Below are 19,816 nucleotides of genomic sequence, written 5' to 3' on the forward strand. Positions count from 1 at the left end.
CAGCTGCAGATTTACAGTGTGGTAAATCTCCGGCTTCTCAGCTGCCAAAGGAAACATGAGCGGCCACAGGAGTCGCGTTCTTTATAGGAAATGAATAAGCACAAAAGGGCCATCTGATACCCCACGGGCTAATGTGTGAGCACTGTCTTATTAAGGACAAAAGAGATCTGAGGAATTGGCAGAGATGCCAAATTTAGTACTCCGACTTTTAAAAATATGTTAATAACTCCATCTTCTCTAACCCTTCAGATTTTTTCTTCTCCAGAAGAAACAAAAAAAAAACCCTCCAGTAACTTTTAGATTCATTTGGTTTAATATATCTTGCATTTTATAGTACCAGAAGGATTTTAAAATGCTGAATTAATTATGGGCCAGATGTTGTGTGCAGGGCCAAGCTACATTGATAGGACTGTTCAGGGCTGCCACAAAGCTATGTGTTTGTTGTCAGCTCTCAGGAGAAGGGTAACATAGCTAACAGCTATGGATCACCGAACAAAAATTTTGACTGAGAAAATCTGTATGATTCTGAGAGGTATATTGTCTTTTAAAGTGTTTTCTGCAAAATTTCTATAAAGTATTTATACTTTGGTATTTAGAAACTGAACTAAGCATTGTCATTGGATTATTGGATTCACCTCAATTTGCTGCAATGTGCTCTGTGCATTTATTGCTCTTTTTGGGTGCCATTTAAATGCTTTTGTGCTTAGTTAATTAATCATACCTGAAATTTAAAAATATTTCCAAAAAATGTTCCATTAAAATGAGTGGGAACTTTGGACCCTGTCCCTAACTTGGATTATTATAATGTTGTACGAATACTTATTCATCTCAGTATATTGAATACTTTCTTTCACCTTCTCTCCTTTCAAAATTAAGAAGAAAAAATATTAGAATTAGAAGAAAAAAATTACAAAAAGTACTTCTGATAAGGATTTAATTGCAACATATTTGTTTTGGATTTGGATTTTTATCAATAGCAAAAAATTCAAATTAAAGTATTTTGCAGAGAATAGTCCCACTTTTCAGAATCATCTTGCTTCTACATTCAAAAGAAAAGTGTCTTCCCATGTTTTCTATATTCCTAGCTCCCTGAAGCAAGCCACCAAACTCAAGCTTTTCCTTGGCTTCCCATTTTGCAGAAGACCCCATGTAAGTGTGCAATCATATTTTTAGCAACATATAATAATTGATATATAATTTAGTATATATACACTATAATACTAATTACATACCTTGATATAATAATATAAGAATACTGAAAAGTAGCTTTCATAATGCTCCCCTCCATGTGGTACACATCCCCAATGTTTAAAAAACCAGTGACTAACAGATTCTGAGCTATCAGCATGCTGAGTTAGTAGAGACATCTGACTCCCCAAATGAGGTCTGATCTATTTTTTCTGAATGTTTTAGAATATAATCGTACTTATGCAAATTGGATGTAGTGTCTCATGATGATCTCCTTCACTGAAACTTTAAATCAAGATATTTTGTCTTGTTTACAGTTTAATTTCCCAATCTTTGGTATCACCAATAAGAAACTTGAAATATGTTTTGGTGGAGCTGCCTGTTTGTGCAAATCCTACTAGCCAACAAAGGCCACTTGAAAAGATAGATGAAAGGATTTTAGTATTTACTTCTCTTGGAAAAACTCAGATGACAGGACCTCAGAACATAGAGCCGTTAGGTGTTCTGCAGGAAGATGGTACTGACTTTCTTCATGCTGTGCTGGTGTTGGGTTGAAAGGATGTTTTTCTTTTGTGTGGGGTCTCTGTTCCTCCATTAATGACAGATTCAGAACAACTTAGAACTGGTCTCAACATTTTTTTATATCAGATTAGGAATGGAAATGAGCCACTCTCAATTTCAGCACAATTTTCTGTATGGTATTCAGGCAAAGCTTATCCTCATGATGTTCTCATCATTTGGGTTGCTATAATGCAAACTATGGAGACTTACAAGCTGTCTTGAGAGGAACTTTTCACAAGGCTATGCAGCCAGAGGCAGCCACAAGAAAAAAAGAAATGGCCTTAAGCTGAAGGAGTGCAATGTTTAGATTAAACATTAGGAAAAATATTCTCTACTGTGATGGTGGTGAGGCACTTGCACAGGTTGTCCAGCGTGGTTGTGGACTCCCCATCCCTGGAAGTGTCAAATGCCACTTGGGGTGGGGCTCTGAGTAACCTGGTCTAATGGAAGGTTTCCTGCCCATGGCAGGAGGTTTAGCGTTAGGTGGTCTTTAAGGCTCCTTCCAACCCAAATTATTCCATGGTTTTTTGATTCTCTGATATTTGTACAGAATCTCTCAAATGACATGTACCCCACAGCATTCTTAGATGAAAGAAGAGATGAGACTGACTCTGCTACAAGTGCTGATAAAAAGTAAAACAAAACTAGGGGCAATATTCTCTCTCCAACTCATATGCACAAAGGACAGTTGCATTGGACCTATATGGTCAATAAAGTAATACCCTTAGACCACAGCTGTGCTGGAGACAGTTCAGGAGATCTTGCTGTTTAAATTACCATGTGTACCCAAATGGCTTTTGGCAAGCTTTGCACCTTGCTGCAGGGTCTCCTGGGAGTAGTAATGCCATAGTTAGCTGAGTCTGAAACTCTTTTCCCTTTCCTCGTCTCCTCTGCAGCCTGACAAAGCTTGGGTCCAGAAGCTTCTGGCCCTGCAACCATTTTCCTTAGATATTGATATGGCAGTGGATTTAATGACACAAACAGGAAAAAAAAATAGGCTTAAACTGAGAAGAAAACAGGAATATTTTAGTATTTTAGCTGCAATCATAAATCCCGGAGTTATTAATCTGTGTAGCCAGCATATATGTATCTGTGCAGCCACTGTGCAGTGCCAGGAGCAGTTTCCTTATTGGAAATGGTCCCTGTGTAGTGTTTATTGTTATAGTGCCATTTCCTCTCCTTTCCTATTATGTGCTCCTGGTCAGAAGAGCATAAAACATCTACCAGATCCCTGAAAACAAGAAAGGTGGGTGAGTACTGAGAGCATACAGGGGCTGTCCCTTTTGCAAGTATGTATTTTCTAACCAATTATTTCTTCTTTGAATGTCCCCCATGTAACAGCCCTTGAGGATAGCCTGGAAAACACTTGTTTTACTTCCAGTGCTGTCCATGACAAGGCTCATGAGTCAGAGCCCTGAGGTGTCTCAGGTCCCAGCCCTGGTTGTTCATTAAATTGTTATGGGGTTGTGAAGTTCAGCTGAGCCATGGGGATGCAAATCTCCAGAGCATTGGAGGATGGACAGATCAGGTCTGTGACACCTTAAGTGACTCAGTGGTTTGACTCAAGAATCTTAAGGGGTTTTTTTCTAACCTAAATGATCTTGTGATTTTAACATGAGCTATCAGAGCTTGTGAACAAGGGACCTAATAGGGGTTCAATGGCACTGAGACTGGACCATGTGGTTGGACAATTGCAGAAGCAGGAGACAGACTCAGGACACAGATATTAATTTACAGAATAATGTAACCTCAGCAGGGTTGGAAAAGTATTTTATATTTCTCTTCTCTGTCCTAATTCATTGACATCATGAGGCAGCAAAACTGCTATGACTATTGGTCTATCTATCTATCTATCTATCTATCTATCTATCTATCTATCTATCTATCTATCTATCTCAGAGTGCCTAGAAACCAGGGCTAATGATTTAGTTCTCCAAAGGGTATTAGCCTCTGAAAGATTCAGAATGACATTCCTGTACCTTAAGAGGATACATAAGGTAAGGACTCATGTCCAGTACCTAATCCATATCCAAAGTTTGGTTCTCACCCATGAACAGAAATGCTACTATCTTGAGTTAACAGACTACCTGGGCATCAGTCATTGGGTCAAGGCATTTGAGACTCCAAATCTACTTGTCCCTGAGTGCTCTGAAAAATGAGGTACCCACAGAGCACACGTAACAAATGCAGCTAATGGGGAACACACATTTCAGAGCAAGGTAAGGGGTGGAGGAGCTGGCCCTGATAGCCTGTTGTGGAGGGCTCTAATCCTCAGACAGTGAGTTTGCCATAATGGTTTGCTATTATCAGTAGAACCCCTTCTGTCAAGTTTACCTTTTTTCAAAATCAAAGTATGGGGATCTAATAATGTGTGTCTTCTCATATTGACTGAGTGTGTGAATACAAATGATTTAAGAAGACTCACTGTGGAGCTTGTCTCCAAAGCTGAGGACAGAAGCTTTCTCCTAGAGTTCTCCTGTTTGACCTCAGCCCTGCTTTTCTTACTCTGGTGCTAGGTCCCCAGAAATCTGGAAAGGGCAGTTTTCAGAGGGGAGGCTGGGTGATCCTGCTGCAAGCACTGCACTGGGTGTGAATGGTGATGAGACTAAGAAGGTAAACACAGAAGGCAATTGAAAACTTTTTGTTGTGAAGATTTAACATAGGATTCATTGCTTTAAGCACTGCCTTGTCAGATCATTGCCCTTTGACAGGGCTTTAATAACTGGAATGAAGCGAACTGTCGAGATTGTCTCTCCAGCTCTTTGTAATAGAGTAAGCATAAATGCTAGAAATTAATTGCACTTGGATAGGAAACTTGTAAAGGAGAACTTTCTTTCTAGAAAGTAAGATTTATGGGAAGTGTGGCTTTTGTGGGAGATAAAGAATAGTTAAAACATTTGGAGGAAAAAAAAAGAAGGAAAAGTTCACCTTTTTCTATCACTTAACACCAAGCATGCAGCCAAAGGAAAAAAGGTATGGATTAAGCAGAAGACTGCCAAAGTTAGTTAAAGCTTATCATTCACCTATTGCCTAGAAAATGTAATTCATTCCTATCCTAATTATTTCAAATTTGGCCTGTCTGGCGTTCAGTGACAAGTCATTAGCAAGACAGACAAGCTGCTATTGCAGTGCAGTCTGAACTCTTCTGAAAAAACATGCAAAACATTGAAAGGCACAGAAAAAACTGAGCAATATGTTCCTATTTCCCCAGGCTTACCAGAGAGCAAAGGTACAGGATAGGAAGCAAAGATCACCTGAATCCATTTCAAAATGTGTTGGAAAAACTAGGGTGAAAAATTCTGTGCAATTCTTCTGTCACACTGAGGCCAGGAGTTGATGAGAGGATGTTGTATAATTTCATTTAAACTCTGCTGGGAGTTCAGGCAGAGGAGACCAAACGGAAGGTCTAGCTACAGATCCACCACAGAATTTAAGGATGACTGTTGCTGTTCATTCAACATGCAAAGACTCAGCTGTTGTGCCTTTACTGGGTCCTATTGTCACAAACTGAACACAGCAAAGGTGTGCTGTCAATCTGTACAACATCCACTGTCCTCCGGGCCCCTGTACTGCAGAGTGTTTCTCTACGTGCAGTCAGGCCAATCCATGTTCTTTGCAACAGGAGATGCTATTTAGCAGCAGTTTTCTGTGATGTGCAGCTGGCTACAGTCAGAAGGTTTGCCTGACAAGTTTTTGCTGCCCTGTCTCCTCACCTGCTCTCAGGTGCTTTATATGTGGAAACTGCCATCAGATTTGGGGTTGAGGAGCCTCTCATTTGACGTGTGCATCTGTGTCTGGGAGAACACAGCTCACGAGAGTATTACTACAGCACTTGATATTTGACAGGACCTTGAATAACAGGCTAATAGAGCTGTGTGCTTATTTATACCAGCAACACGCAGTAGTCAGTGCAGGTGAAATTGGGAAGTCACATGCCGTGATAATGATAAGCTGTCCATGTTTCACATGAGTATGAGAAAGTGGTGATGACAGCTGTGTGGCACTTTGAAGCCAGATGCCTCCTGTATTCCAGATACAGTGCCCTTTAATCTCCTAAGAGCCGTGCTGGATTTTGCTGTGCTCTGCATGACTTCATGTCTTGCTGTGACACTCCAACACAGCCTCCTGCCGAGTTCTCTGAGCAGAATTGGTCTGCAGGCTGCAGAGCTACATTGTGAGCACATACAGACAGGTCAGTCGGTTTTCTAGCACGGTGAGTGTGGAAAAGAACCTTCATTTTCTTTCTACTGGTGATCAGGCCAAATTGCCTGGCAGCATTACTGAAGTATTAATTAATGTGCTGTACATCTTCTTCTGGATGCCCAATGACTGCTTGGCTGTCAACAAAGAGCAGGTTCTCAGCACAGAGGCTCTAGGGCAGCAGGAGGGAAAGTAGCTCTCAAGATGTTATTGTTATTTCACCTTCTGTTGGTTCTTCTGCACTGGAAGAACGTTCTTTTGGTAATTATGGATGATGTGCAAATATTAGTTATTTTAGAGTGACTCAACCATGAACAAACATAAATATGTGAAAAGGCATTTTAAGCCATGTCTCCAGAAATCTTTTTCGTGTAATAAGCTTGAGTATGATGTTTCAAATAATCATTCTGCGACTTATTAAGGCCAGAAACATAAGCCTTAGCTAAGTGCAGATTTAGACCACTCTGTATGTGACTAGCTATTTTCCTGAGAACTTTCTGACCTAACTGTGTGACAGAAGCTTTCTTTTTTAAATAACCTTATGAATGTTTGCTGGCATGGCAAAGCAAAAGAACAAGATACAATAGCCTCTTGGTATAAATCTCTGTTAATGAGATCAGGACTAGAAACCTCATTGTTCAACTCACATTCTGTCTGAACACAATCTGCTTCTCAAATTATAAATCAGGGGCAAGACACTGTACCATTGTGTAACCCTACACTCTGGCTCTGGAATGTTTCCTAGTCATAAGAGGATTGTCATCATTTCATTTACGAGAGAACTATCAAACAGGCCTGGGCCATATTTGGTCCACAACCCCCCCACGAAAGAAGACAAATACCCCTGCTTGCAGCAGGGTATTTTTGCAGCAACAGCACAGAAGCATGCATTATAGTGTGCCACATCCTGGAGTCTGAAAACAAAAGAAAAAAACACTGTCAGAAGCAGTGCTCTTTACTAAGAAAACTAATTTGTTTATGCATACCCTATATATCTGTGTGCCTCTATAAAACAAACACACATATGTGAAATAAGATCATTGAGTTGGAAGGTTTAGTTCTGTCTGCAAAGGCGCATTGTGTGCATGAAGCCTCTGCCATCCCAAGAGACCTTGCAGCACGTTCTGCTTCAGAAAGAAAGAACCATCCCCTCTGACAATCTCAGACAGACAGAGAGAAGGACTTAGTCACAGGGTGTGGATGGTACAGTCATTTGAAGAGCTCTGAAGGACATAATTGCTTTCACATTTTCATCCAGCTTTCTAACAATCCAAGAAACTGGGGAAAGACTTACTAATTTTTTACTGGCTTAGAAGCTGTCTAGGAAATTCCAAGCTCACTCATTGGCTCCATCAAATGTAGGTTGTTAAGCAATTAACCTAAACGCACAACCTGCCAGCCAAGTCACCTCTTGTCTTTGGTAAGACGCTCTACAGGAAGGGAAAGAGGTTCACCCTTAGCACCCTATGTTCTGTCTCTCTAGTTCTTCTTGCTGTTAAGAACAATATCATGAAAGGTCTGTGTAAACACCATCCTACCCCCATATCCCCACATCGCTCTGTTCTCCAAAGGGAGACCGTGGGCATGTGCTGACTGGACAACACAGAAATCAGTGCTGCCCTGTGAATAACCACGAGAGAATAACACCAGCACTCTGACGAACGACCTCTGAAGGCCGTGTTCCCCAGTGCCAAACCCTTTGCCTACAGCTGAGAACAGAGTTCAGACCTCTTGAACAGATTGTGTAAGTTTTGCTTTTTATTAGACAGCCAAACTGAGAAATCAGAAAGGGAAATAACTTCCATAGGCAAGAAATTACCAAATTTTTACGTCAACCTGAAACAAAACACTTCACATAGCTTTTGACTAATCTTATTAATCTAGTCTTAAAATCTTATTTTGAAGTGAAAAGTCAATCTTTTAAATATAAACAGAAATATTTGAACTTTAGTTTTTTTCTTTAATGAAAACTCTGAATATGAATTATTTCAGCAGCATTTCCTTTTTTAGAAAGATATGTTTTCACTTTTTCAGTTTGCTTAATGGCACAACACTTGAATGATCACTGAATAACAGATAGTGGTTCATTCTACTGACATTTTTGCCTAACTGCAGGATGGCACAGCCTTCAAGAGATTCAGCATCTTTTAGAGTCTTTTCATGGCAGAAGTAAGAAGATCAAATAAAAACATTACTGAAAATTGAACAAAAAGCATAGAAATTGATCTTTCCTTTCCTTTCCTTTCCTTTCCTTTCCTTTCCTTTCCTTTCCTTTCCTTTCCTTTCCTTTCCTTTCCTTTCCTTTCCTTTCCTTTCCTTTCCTTTCCTTTCCTTTCCTTTCCTTTCCTTTCCTTTCCTTTCCTTCTCCTTCCTTCCTTCCCTTCCTTTCCCTTCCCTTCCCTTCCCTTCCCTTCCCTTCCCTTCCCTTCCCTTCCCTTCCCTTCCCTTCCTCCTTCCTTCCCTTCCCTTCCCTTCCCTTCCCTTCCTTCCCTTCCCTTCCCTTCCCTTCCCTTCCCTTCCCTTCCCTTCCCTTCCCTTCCCTTCCCTTCCCTTTCCTTCCCTTCCCTTCCCTTCCCTTCCCTTCCCTTCCCTTCCCTTCCCTTCCCTTCCCTTCCCTTCCCTTCCCTTCCCTTCCCTTCCCTTCTCTTTTTTAAATTTTTCTTCCTCCTTTCCATTTTTCTTTCCTTCTTTTTTTCTTTTTGTTTTTGTTTCTCTGATAGAGCACAAATTACTGGATACAGACTAAATAACAATGGTAAACAATTGCTTCCTTCTAAAAAAAGAACAAAATTCATAAATACAATAATAGAAATTTTATATGTAGATTCCTGTCACCCACAGACACTTTGGTCATACTGGATCAATGCTACCATTGTTCCTGGTTTGGGATTTGTAGTCACTATTGAAGGAATCGTGTAGCTATGATTTGAAATACAATTCCAGAAATATTGTGGAGTCATCTCTAGATATAGGGGGTCAAATTCAGTTTGGGTGAATTCTCTCTTATAAAAGCAATGGTATTAGAGAAAAAAATCATTATGAGCCAGATGATTATGAATATTATGATAAAGATGAAAAAAAGGATATGAAACCTCCTGTCCACTTGATGGAGCAGATGTGTGTTTGGTGAGAAGCCTGGTCATTCCCACACACCACTGACCATGTTTTAGATGGCACTCTGCCCACCCATTTCTGGTTCCTTTTTTATTGTGCATTGTCATTCCTGTTGTGTCTGCAGAATTTGACAGTATCAGTCAGGTTCTCCTTCCAGCAGGGGCTTTGCCAAAGATGCTTCCACACAACTCAAGACTTGTGTACTCTATACTGGCCTAACACAGGTAAATACATATTTTGAGGTAGCCCTTTTGCCTCAAATGATTTAATGCATCCTCCTGGCAGCTTGTCGTATAGCACAGTCATGTTCACTGCTGCAATTTTACACACACATTGGCTGCCCCAAAACACTGTCATAAGGGTTTACTTGTGCCTGTTTTGCCTGAAAAACACTGTTCAAAATGCTTGAAACATCATTTACAGGTGTCAGTAGTAGTTCTGCAAAGGCCTTCCCACTTCACAGGGCTGCAGTTCTTTTAGCCTGTGAATCTGGTAGCTAAAAAATACTTTTTTCCCCATGAAAGCAAATTGACTGTGAGCAATGGCTGGAGGAGGAGGATCTCTCCCAGTCCCTTCTTCCTACCCATTACCTCTGCAGCTCTTGCCACTGCCAAGAGCTTATCAAGGAGCATAGGCAAGGACCCTGCAGTCTAATGACCATGGCTGGAGGGAAGTTCCAGAAGAGAAAGAAGAACCAGAGCCTTGTTCAGAATTCCCATGCCACTGTGGCAGCTCCAGCTGCAGCCCAGCCAGTCCCTGTCTCGCTGTCCCTGTCAGTGCTGAGGACTTGTCATCGTCCCCATGTGTCTGTAGCTGCACCTATCCCTCACATCCACAGCACTGTCACACCTGTCACTTGTGCCTCCAATGCCAATGGCAGGCCGCAGGTACATTGCCTCCTGCCATCCTAGAGCCTGGATGCAGGTGCTGGAGTGGATGGTGGCTATTTGCTGTGGTGCCCTCCCAGATATAGAGTAGATCATTTTCTTCCTGGCAGCATTGGAGGCTCCACAGGTGATGGAGGAAAAGGCGAACCTTGTTAGGGTAGGGGTGCTTTGACAACCTGTTAAGCCCTGACGGGGCATAAAATTAGCCCATTTCTTCTAAGCCTGGCATTCTCCTGGACATGTCTGCACTCAGGAGGCTATTTGTCAATGACACCCTCATGAGGCTCTGCTCTGGCTTTTCACAAGTGCTCAGAATCCAGCTGCTGCCCCTGGGACCACTCTCATGTGCACATTCCTGATGCCCAAGGGTCACCCTGTTTAGACATCTAAACAAAAATTATACTTCACTGTTGTCATAAGAGCCAAAGTGACCTCATAAACAAGGTTATTACCTTATTGAAGGTAATATTACCTTAGTTGAAGCCTGTAATGCTAAATCAAAAAACTAATTTGAAATTACTTTCCTGGAAATATAAATGCAGGCACCTGCTTTTGAAAGAATGTCTTCAGGTAATTGAGGAAGTTGACTCATGGGCTTTACTTTTGCCACCTAAACTGCCACCCAGGAGTAGAAACCTGGTTAAGCTGCTGCTCTGGCTTGCTGACTAGCACTACCATGGCCTCTGGTATTTGGATTATTTGCTTTCCTCTCTCTTAATCTCTGTTGGGAAATCTTGCCCCGCTATTTAAATATGAAATCCTCACCATACTGGAATGTCACAGGGGACTGCTGACAAACAGAGATGTAAGGGCTCACTATTTCAGGGCAAACAAATTTTGAGTCCAACTCAAAATGCTCCTTGTTAGTTTGTTTCATGCCTTTTTCTGGGAATTCTACATTTATTTGAGACCAAAGACCAAGTAAGTACTGACACACATCAAAATCCTTTAGGCATGTGGACTTCAGCTATAGTTTCCCTTTTCTGGCAGAACTATCAGAGCAGATGGCAACAGTGGTCATAAGAAATCAAGTTTCTGCAATTTTGATGTTTAAATACAGTTTATCCTAACAGTCTCCAGACTGACGTCAGCTCCTTTAGGCCAGATTTTTCCTCCAAAGATGTAGTAATGCCTAGCTAGAGGAGAAAGGTTATTTATTATTTATTATTCCAGTCTTCAAAATATTTTCCTGGAAGACTCAATCTTTCCCTAAACCTTCTTTGTAAAATTTAAGCTGCTATTTGCTATATGTAGTTCACCTTAGTCTTGGCTGACACAATGCACCAGCAGGTAAAACCCTGAGAAACTGTCCATTGTTAAGATGGGCACATGTTTTCCTCCTCTCTTTTTCTTGAAGGCTGGTTCTTTCCTAAACAATGGCAATGATGATATGATGACCTTGGTATGATGGGGAACAACCAAGTTTTTAAAATACTTTTGCCAAATGATCATTTAAGATCTTCTTTTGGGAAGATGCATTCCATTTATAGAATACCAGTCTCTAAATGGGGGGCAGATGTTCCTGTGGTTGCACTCTTATGGCATTGAGTCCACTCCTGAAATAAGGCTCTCCCAGGCTTCCATACACTTTGTTTCAAAGACTAGCAGAAACACTGTGTGGGGATCAGGCACAGCTCTGGTGGAAGTACAGGAGAGCTGAACCCCCGAGACAAACCCTACAATTGTTACTGTGTAGGTATGAACAGAAAATCAGGCATCTGATACAGAGTTATAAATCAAGAGCTTTTGTAAATTCTTTTTATTGCTTCTTGTAGCTAATTGCAGCCTAGATTTGTTGACTGATTCTGCTTGTTTAACAAAACAAAAAAAGAGATGAGGATGTGGTGCCTGGGTACTTGGTTTAGTGGCAAACACTGCAGTGTCACGTTGATGAACTCAATGATCTTCCAACTGAAATGGTTTTGTGATTTTAAGATTCTATGAATGTTTATCTTTTCATTACTTTTTATCGAAACAGCAGAGGAAGTGAACAAGAAGAAGTTAAAAACTCACCATTTCTTAGCAATTAACTAACTTCACAAATTGAAGTATCATGCTGGTTAACAAAAGGTCTTTAATCCAGAACTGGTATAACAATTCAGATGGGTTTTTTAAAATTGATTTTACAATAAAGTGCAGAATAAAATAGACTTAGTTATCCTAAAAATGCTTACCAGTCAATTGACATTCATTATTTGAGTTTCTGCTTTCTTCTTAATTTTATTGCTAATTTTGTACTGTCAAACATTATACACACTCCATATAAAGTACATAAAGCCACAAGATTCTGTAGCAGATAATGTCAGCGTCTCCTGTACAATTGCAGTGGGTTGCCAGCTGGAAGTACTCTGGTACTGCAGTGAGGCTATTGCAGGGCTCACCCAAGGGGAGGACATGCATTGCTGAATACTCTATAATAAAACAGAATATAGTGAGATATGCATATATATAAACAGAAATGTGATTATGTATAACATTCAAGAAGCATCATTCGATGGTATCATGTGATCTGTTTTCCATTCTATAAACAACTACATACCTTCATCTGGATTTAGAGGTTGGAATTACAGAGTACAAGGCCCTTCACAGAAATTAGTGAGTAAATATCCGTATTTTATCTGGGTGCTCTGAAACAAGGAGAGCTAAAACAGCTTGTTCTCTTGGTGAAGTAAAAATTTTAAACCACATTGTTTCTCCCAGTAGATTTGATCTCATTCATCTGTACTTTTTCTGCAGCTGGATGTTTGTATGACAGTTCATTCTTATCATCAAGAATTCCAAACCAGTGGCTGAGATTTGAATGTATTTGACACCTGTTTCAATGCATAAGTATATACTTGTAGTAAAAGAAGGGTCTTAAATCAGAGAACTTGAAGTTCCAGAGACAGGACAGCCTGAGCAATATCTAGTGTTTGAATCTTATTCATGAAATAAAAATATTGTAGATGAATTAGTGGGAGAAAGCTTTGTGGCAGACCAGTCAGCCAAGAAAGAATTCTGTCTACTGAAAGCCATGGAAATGCATCAGTGAAAGGAAAACAGCTTTGTTTCTTTTTTTTTTATTTTTAATGTTGGGTAGACCATGAAGGACCAGAGGAAAAGTTCAAAAATGCATTATTAAAACACACTTAGATCCAATAAAGGTAACTGTGAAGAAAAAAACAAAATTAAAAAAAATTTAAGACCAAAAGTTGTTTAGCCGTAAACAATTAAATTTATAAGATAGGAGGCAGAAGAAAGGAAGCTGAGGTTCCAAGTCACACCTATTACTGAGATTCACAAGAAGAAAGGCACTGATGCACAGCTGTCTTTTCAGAGTCTCACTTCAAAACCGGGCAATTATTTTGAATTTAGGAGCTGGGATGCTTCCTGGGGTGTTTCAGTCTCAAATTCAGAGAGCTGAAAAAGCCTTATGAATAAAGAATATTTTCTTTAACATTTTTGGTAACAGCTTATCCCGTAAAGTGTATGCAGTATATGTGAAACAGATCATCTTGAGTGTGATCACACAGCATGTACAGGACCATGAGGGTATCAGGCCCAGCCAGCATGGGTACAGGAAAGGCAGATCCTCTTTGACCGACCTGATCTCCTTCTATGACCAGGTGACCCACTAATGGATGCAGGAAAGGCTGTGCATATTCTTTATCTGGACTTCAGTAAAGACTTTGACACAGTTTCCCACAGCAGTCTCCTGGAAAACTGTCTGCTTATGGTATGAATGGATGCACTCCTCTGTGACGGGGGTCACAGGGGTCTTAGGATGAGGGAAGAGACGTAGATCTCACTCTGTGTTACAGAAGGCTTGATATATTATTTTATGATATATATTACATTGAAACTATACTAAAGATTAGAAAGAAAAGTTTCATCTCAGGAGGTTAGTTAAGCTAAGAATAGAAAAGAAAAGAATGATAACAAAAGGCAACTGTCTCAGATTCTGTCTGAGACAGATGGGCATTGATTGGCCATTAATTATAAACATCTAAGATGGGCCAATCAAAAATCCACCTGATGCATTCCACAGCAGCAGATAACCATTGTTTACATTTTGTTTCTGAGGCCTCTCAACTTCTCAGAAAGAAAAATCCCAAGAAAAGGATTTTCACAAAAAGATGTCTGCGACACTCCTCAGAGGTTAAAAAACTGTCTAGTTGGCAGAGCCATGAAAGGGGTGGTGCCTGGAGGTACATCCAGCTGGCACCCAGTCACAAGTGGGTTTCTCAAGGACTCAGTGCTGGGGCCAGTTCTTTATCACTGATCTGGATTAGGGGATGAATACACTCTCAGTCACTTTGCAGCTGACACCAAGTTGGGTTGGAGTGTTGATCTGCTGGTGGCTCTGCAGGGCAATCTGGACAGGCTGGATCAATGATGAAAGTTGGTCAATGCCAACCGTATGAGGTTCAACAAGGCAAAGTGCTGGGTCCTGAACCTGGGTTATTGCAGCCCCAGGCACTGCTACAGGCTGGGGGCAGTGGCTGGGAAGCTACCTCATGGAAAAAGAACCTGGCTGTGCTGGTCAGCAGGAGCTGAACATGATCCAGAGTGTGCCCAGGTGGCCCAGAAGGCCGATGGCACCCTGGCCTGGCTCAGCCAGGTGTGGCCAGCAGGAGCAGGGCAGTGACCGTCCCCCTGTTCCCAGCACTGCTGAGGCCACAGCTCCAATCCTGTGCTCAGTTCTGGGCCCCTCAGTGCCAGAGAGACATTGAGGGGCTGGAGCGTGTCCAGGGAAGGGCAGCGGAGCTGGGGAAGGGTCTGGAGCACAAGTGCTGTGAGGGGCAGCTGAGGGAGCTGGGGGTGTTCAGCCTGGAGAAAAGGAGGCTCAGGGGGGACCTTACCGCAATGAACTACAAATTATTTATGAGTTACATATGCTTCAAATGGACCCTGCTAAATGACTGTTCCTTGGAAGTTCTTGGGACTTCCTGGACTTAGCAAATGTCTTCAAATACCAAGATGGAAATGAAGCCAGAGGATGAGGCAGTCTGACATAAACTGTTAAAGCCTGTTTACAGTAATATAAAGTTCACGTTTGTTGGGGTTTTTTTTACATAAACAAAAAATAGGGCAAGGCAGCTGAATAGATTGATATCAGTATTTTCAATTATATTTTTACAATAAAATAAGCAATAAGGTTAGTTTGTAGAAATTAAAGCTGAACACATTTAAATTAAATACTTACTAAGGGTTGCTTATCTGTAAAACATGTGAAGCAAATGGGTTTCTGGTAATGGCTTTTTGAACATCTGAAAAAAGCATTAAAGTATATAATGAATATTAAATAAACAAAATACTTCAATAAAAATAAGATTCACAGTCAAATATTCAGCTAAAAACTTTCTAAAGACTGTGGAAATGTAATTTAATAGCACTGGTTTTATTTCCCCTACCAACAGCTGCTGAAGGATAGGCCATACCTCTATTTTTAAAATTTGCATCTAAATAGTATAGGAACAAAAAATTTAGTACCAATAAAGACATCTAAAGCTAGAGAAAAGAATGCCATCTACTCATCAGCAATAAATATTCCAAAGGTAGATTGGCTAGTGATACACTGCTATTCATTAAAAAGACCAATATAAAGCTACACAATTTTTCAATTTGGTAACATGTGAAAACAAAGCCAAAAGAAGGAATGGAAAAAGATAACAGCTTAGAACAGCAATGTACTTGTATGACATGTAAATACCTACAACACTTAGTTACTTACAAGTACTTACATGTAAGTCTACCTGTAAAATTTCCCAGCTTTCTATTACCAGTATTAATCTTAAAATAATTAGGCATGCTAATTAAATTTCTGAGATACATATGTACGTGTATGTATTACACTAACTTTCACAGTTACTTCATTTGCAATCTGTTAATTCCTATGATTCTTTCACTGTTTCTTCCATACTGCTATGTACTTTTCTTACAGTTTTCCTTTTCACATTTCAAAAATTTCTGAGTTGTTGCTCCCAGTTATTTTGCTGAATTCACCTTTCCCTTCTTTGTAGCTTCTCTGTTACTTACACAGAAATTTAATTTTATATGCTCATATTTCTCTTTTCATATCTACTTTCTTAACCTGAGCACATCATACTAAAACAGTTTTCTGGTAAAAAATGGATTTTTAAATTTTCATTTGCCTGGAAGCAATAACCACAGGTTATGATACAATGAAATTCTGAACCACTGTTTGACAGAGCAAGAACTGTAAGCTACAGCTGCACAAAGTTTCTAAACAATTGCAAAGATCTTTTATTCTGCTGTTGCAGTCTATAGGAAACTGAAGCCTTTTTCCTCAAAGTCAGACTATTCACCATGTAATGTAGAAATACACGGATAGTGCGCAGAAGTTTAATAAACCCTGGTTTAGTTTGATTTCAGTCAATAAGGGGGTAAACTTAGGTAACATGAACATAAATAGTGCAGTCCAGAAGGAATAGTAGTGGAATAGAAAAGTGAAATCAGTGGACTTTAAGAAAGCACATTCTAATAAACTGAAATAATTAACATGTAAAATTTTATATGAAAAAAGTGTGAGGAAAATTAAGGAGAGCTGGCAATTCCATGTAGAGCACAAATGTCAAGCAGTTATTCCAATCATATAAAAAGCCAATCAGCCAAGCAGAAGAGACTAAGTCATAAGGTTCCCATTGATTTCAAGTACAGGACAGAGCACAAAAAATACCAAAACTATGCCAAACCAATGTGAATTTTTAATGGAAGGCCTGTATGATCACATCAGTCAAAGCAAATCCTAAAGTAGCAAGAGACTCAAGAAGTAAGTCTGTTCTTCAAGTGCAATATCACAGAATGACTAAAGAAAGCATTAGCTGACTAATCACAGGGGAAAAAATTATTAAAAACAAGTACAGACTTTCCCCCACATTCTTCAGCAAAATGGAAGCTGTGGCTGGGGAGTTCGTATAAAGAGCATCAGTATAAAGCAGGTAAGAAGCCCACCTGGCATTAAGGAAGAACAAGTTAGAGAACACTTAGGTAAGACTGCCATTTTTAAATGGTTGCACAAGTAATAGTCATTTATACATTTATATTTATCTGCAGCAATGTCAGAACTCCTTATTTATTATTTCTAGCCTTTCAGAATTCATGGAGAAACATTCTAAAATATTAGAAGAAAGAAAATGAAAAGCCCGTTCATTATAAAGGACTACATTTGCAAAACTGTATGACATAGAGGGCAATAATTTGCAAAAAAGAATTGCAAAAAAATGAAGATGGATAAGCTTTGGAACAGATTTCCAAGTGAGGCTGATGCACCTGATGCACCTTGATGGAACAATTTTGACAAGCATTTCTTACAAACAACAGGTATCTGAAGATATCCTCTCATCACATATAGAGTTATTCTTTACAAAGAAAAAGTCATCATTATTTTAAATTAATTTCATTGCCTTGAAGAAGGATTTCCTGATTTTGATACAGTTTGATACATTTAGATAATAATAATAATAATAATAATAATAAAACAACAACAACAACAACAGAAAATATTTATATTACAGGATTCTTGGTTTCATCCAAAAAAATTGAAGGCAAAAAAATATATAGTTATTTAATCAACTGATGTAGCAGTATATTTATTATCCAACGTACTTTGTAGCTTTTCATCCAGATAATCCAGAGACTGGAAAATCTTCTGTTCTTCAATGGAAAGGGTACTCCTGCCTGGACACAGAGCCCTCCTAAGCAGTGAGAGCTGTCTGGCGGGCTTCACATGGTCCATGACTGCCAGGATTTCACCCTCTGCAATTGGTGTACTTGCTAGTTTTTCTGCCACTAGAAACTGAGCAGTGCTTTCTGAAACTGAAGAGATTGCAGAGGGGTCTTCAAATGAGAAGGGCTCATTTGAATAAACATTTAAATAAACTGCTCTTTTTTATAACCATAGGTCTGTGAAACACGCAAAATTGACTTTAAAAGAAGAAAAAAGTGGAAAAATCAGGAAACATGATATGTTAGAAAATGAAATAATTAAGGACACTAATTTATCTTACAAATGGCACCAGAGTAGGTACTTTCGAGTTTGGAAATATGTAATGATAACGAGAAATATCTGTCCACATCATACAGTTATATGTGACACATACAGTTAAAAAAACTCTAGGAATTGAATAAAAATGGAATATATGCTGTAATGCATTTATAAAACCATTAATATCATGCTATGTGATGCTATGTCTTATCTTTACAGGAAAAAAATGCTGTATAGAATTATCCTTTCTTACTTAGCATCACTGATGCTAAAAGACACAAGCCATGTTACACAGTGGGTATATTCTGTCACTGTACTTTATGTATAACAAAGAACTGAAGTGAGTTGTGTTACTATACCTTCCTCAGATTTAGAGATGTTTTTCATCTTTTGTACTGGATCAAATGCAGATTGAATGGGACTCAGCTGGACAGCACATAATGAATTCTATCAAAAAGATTGTAAGAGTATTTTAAGTATAATTTAAAGTAACTATACTATCTTCTGAACATGTTTTAATATTTTGTATCACCAAATGTTTTCAAGTGAAAAAAATATTATGGTACACAAATAAAGAGATGTATTCTAGTTGGTTTTATTCTTTTCATTAGCAGGCTGACAGCAAGCTCTAAACATTGATTCAAAATCACGTGACAATGAACAAATCTTTGATATTCCTGAAAATCTTTACATTTTGAAGATAAATAACATTTTTTATGGTGTTTTATACTAACCTGTGCATGATGAGCAGGTTTCCATATTTTAGAGATGACACATTGTCTTCTGCATTCTGGAAAACCTCGGTGTTTATTTTCATAGTTGCCAAAAACCTGATTTTGTCTTGTAACAGGAACACTTCCTTAAATGACATGCAGACAAAAGTAAACCAAAATGTGTAAACAACATGATAAATGTAGTAGTAAATGTCTCTGTCCACATTTAGATATTTACATCTGATCTCCCTAAATTGTCTTGGATGTGGACATAAGGAGCTTAAGTGAAGCCCTATGCTGAGTCCCAGAAAATAAAGATGGTCTGTAAAGGGGTACAAGGTGTTACCAAGCAAAATGGAGAATGCAAGTTGAGCTGTGATATAGAAAAATATCCAATAAGTAATGTTTTAGAAAATAAACTACATTTAGACAATAATCTTAAAGTCTAACTGCCCAATACAATAAATCACTGTTGATAAATTGTTGTATCTCTATGTTAATTGATTCAACTTCCATTAAGATTCCATAGAAGTGTGCAGAAAACATGTAGTAGTTCACAAAGTTTACGTGATTCACAAAATCACAGGGTGGTAGAGGTGGGAAGGGACCTTCTGAGGCCATCTGGTCCAGTGCCCCCACTCTAGCAGGGTCACATGGAGCTCATTGCCCAGGACCATGCCCAGATGGCTTTTGAGTGACTCCAAGGATGGAGACTTTAGAAAGTCTCTGGGCAATTTATGCCAGGGCTCAGTCACTCTTGCAATAAAAAAAAGTTTCCTGCTGTTCAGAGGGAACTTGCTGTGATTCAGTTTGTACCCACTGCTCAGGTACTTTCAGCGGGCACCATAAGTCTAGTAAGTCTAAAAGTCCACTTTGCAGCTTCCTCCCAGGTATTTACAGACATTGGTAACACTCCCCAATGCCTTCTCCTCTCCAGGCTAAATACTCCAAGCTGTCTCAGCCTTTGCTCATAGGAGAGAACAGTGCTCCTGTCCCGTTACCATCCTTGTGGCTCTTCACTAGACTCTCTCCAGCATGTCCATGTCTCTCTTATACTGAGGAGCCCAGAACTGAACAGAGTATTCCAGGTGTGGCCTCACAGGCATTGTGAGGTTTAAAAGTCATGGATTTAAACCTCTTTTCTATAGCTTGGCATTTTGTAGTTA

At 39.4% G+C, this 19,816-nt stretch overlaps 1 protein-coding gene across 1 annotated transcript in view; it reads right to left on the reverse strand.

Annotated features, from left to right (window-relative positions):
* Positions 1–15,134: 15,134 nt before the first annotated feature.
* CEP126 (centrosomal protein 126) overlaps positions 15,135–19,816 on the reverse strand; it is a 34,541-nt gene continuing 29,859 nt past the window's right edge. The window contains exons 7-10 of the mRNA XM_064733352.1: positions 18,672–18,796; positions 18,297–18,384; positions 17,559–17,768; positions 15,135–15,199 (exon numbers count right to left, since the gene is read on the reverse strand). Coding sequence (XP_064589422.1) covers positions 15,135–15,199; positions 17,559–17,768; positions 18,297–18,384; positions 18,672–18,796 — 488 coding nt within the window. The remainder of the gene's footprint in view (positions 15,200–17,558; positions 17,769–18,296; positions 18,385–18,671; positions 18,797–19,816) is intronic.

Source organism: Zonotrichia leucophrys, chromosome 1 (assembly GCF_028769735.1).
Source record: "Zonotrichia leucophrys gambelii isolate GWCS_2022_RI chromosome 1, RI_Zleu_2.0, whole genome shotgun sequence".
NCBI lineage: Eukaryota > Metazoa > Chordata > Aves > Passeriformes > Passerellidae > Zonotrichia > Zonotrichia leucophrys.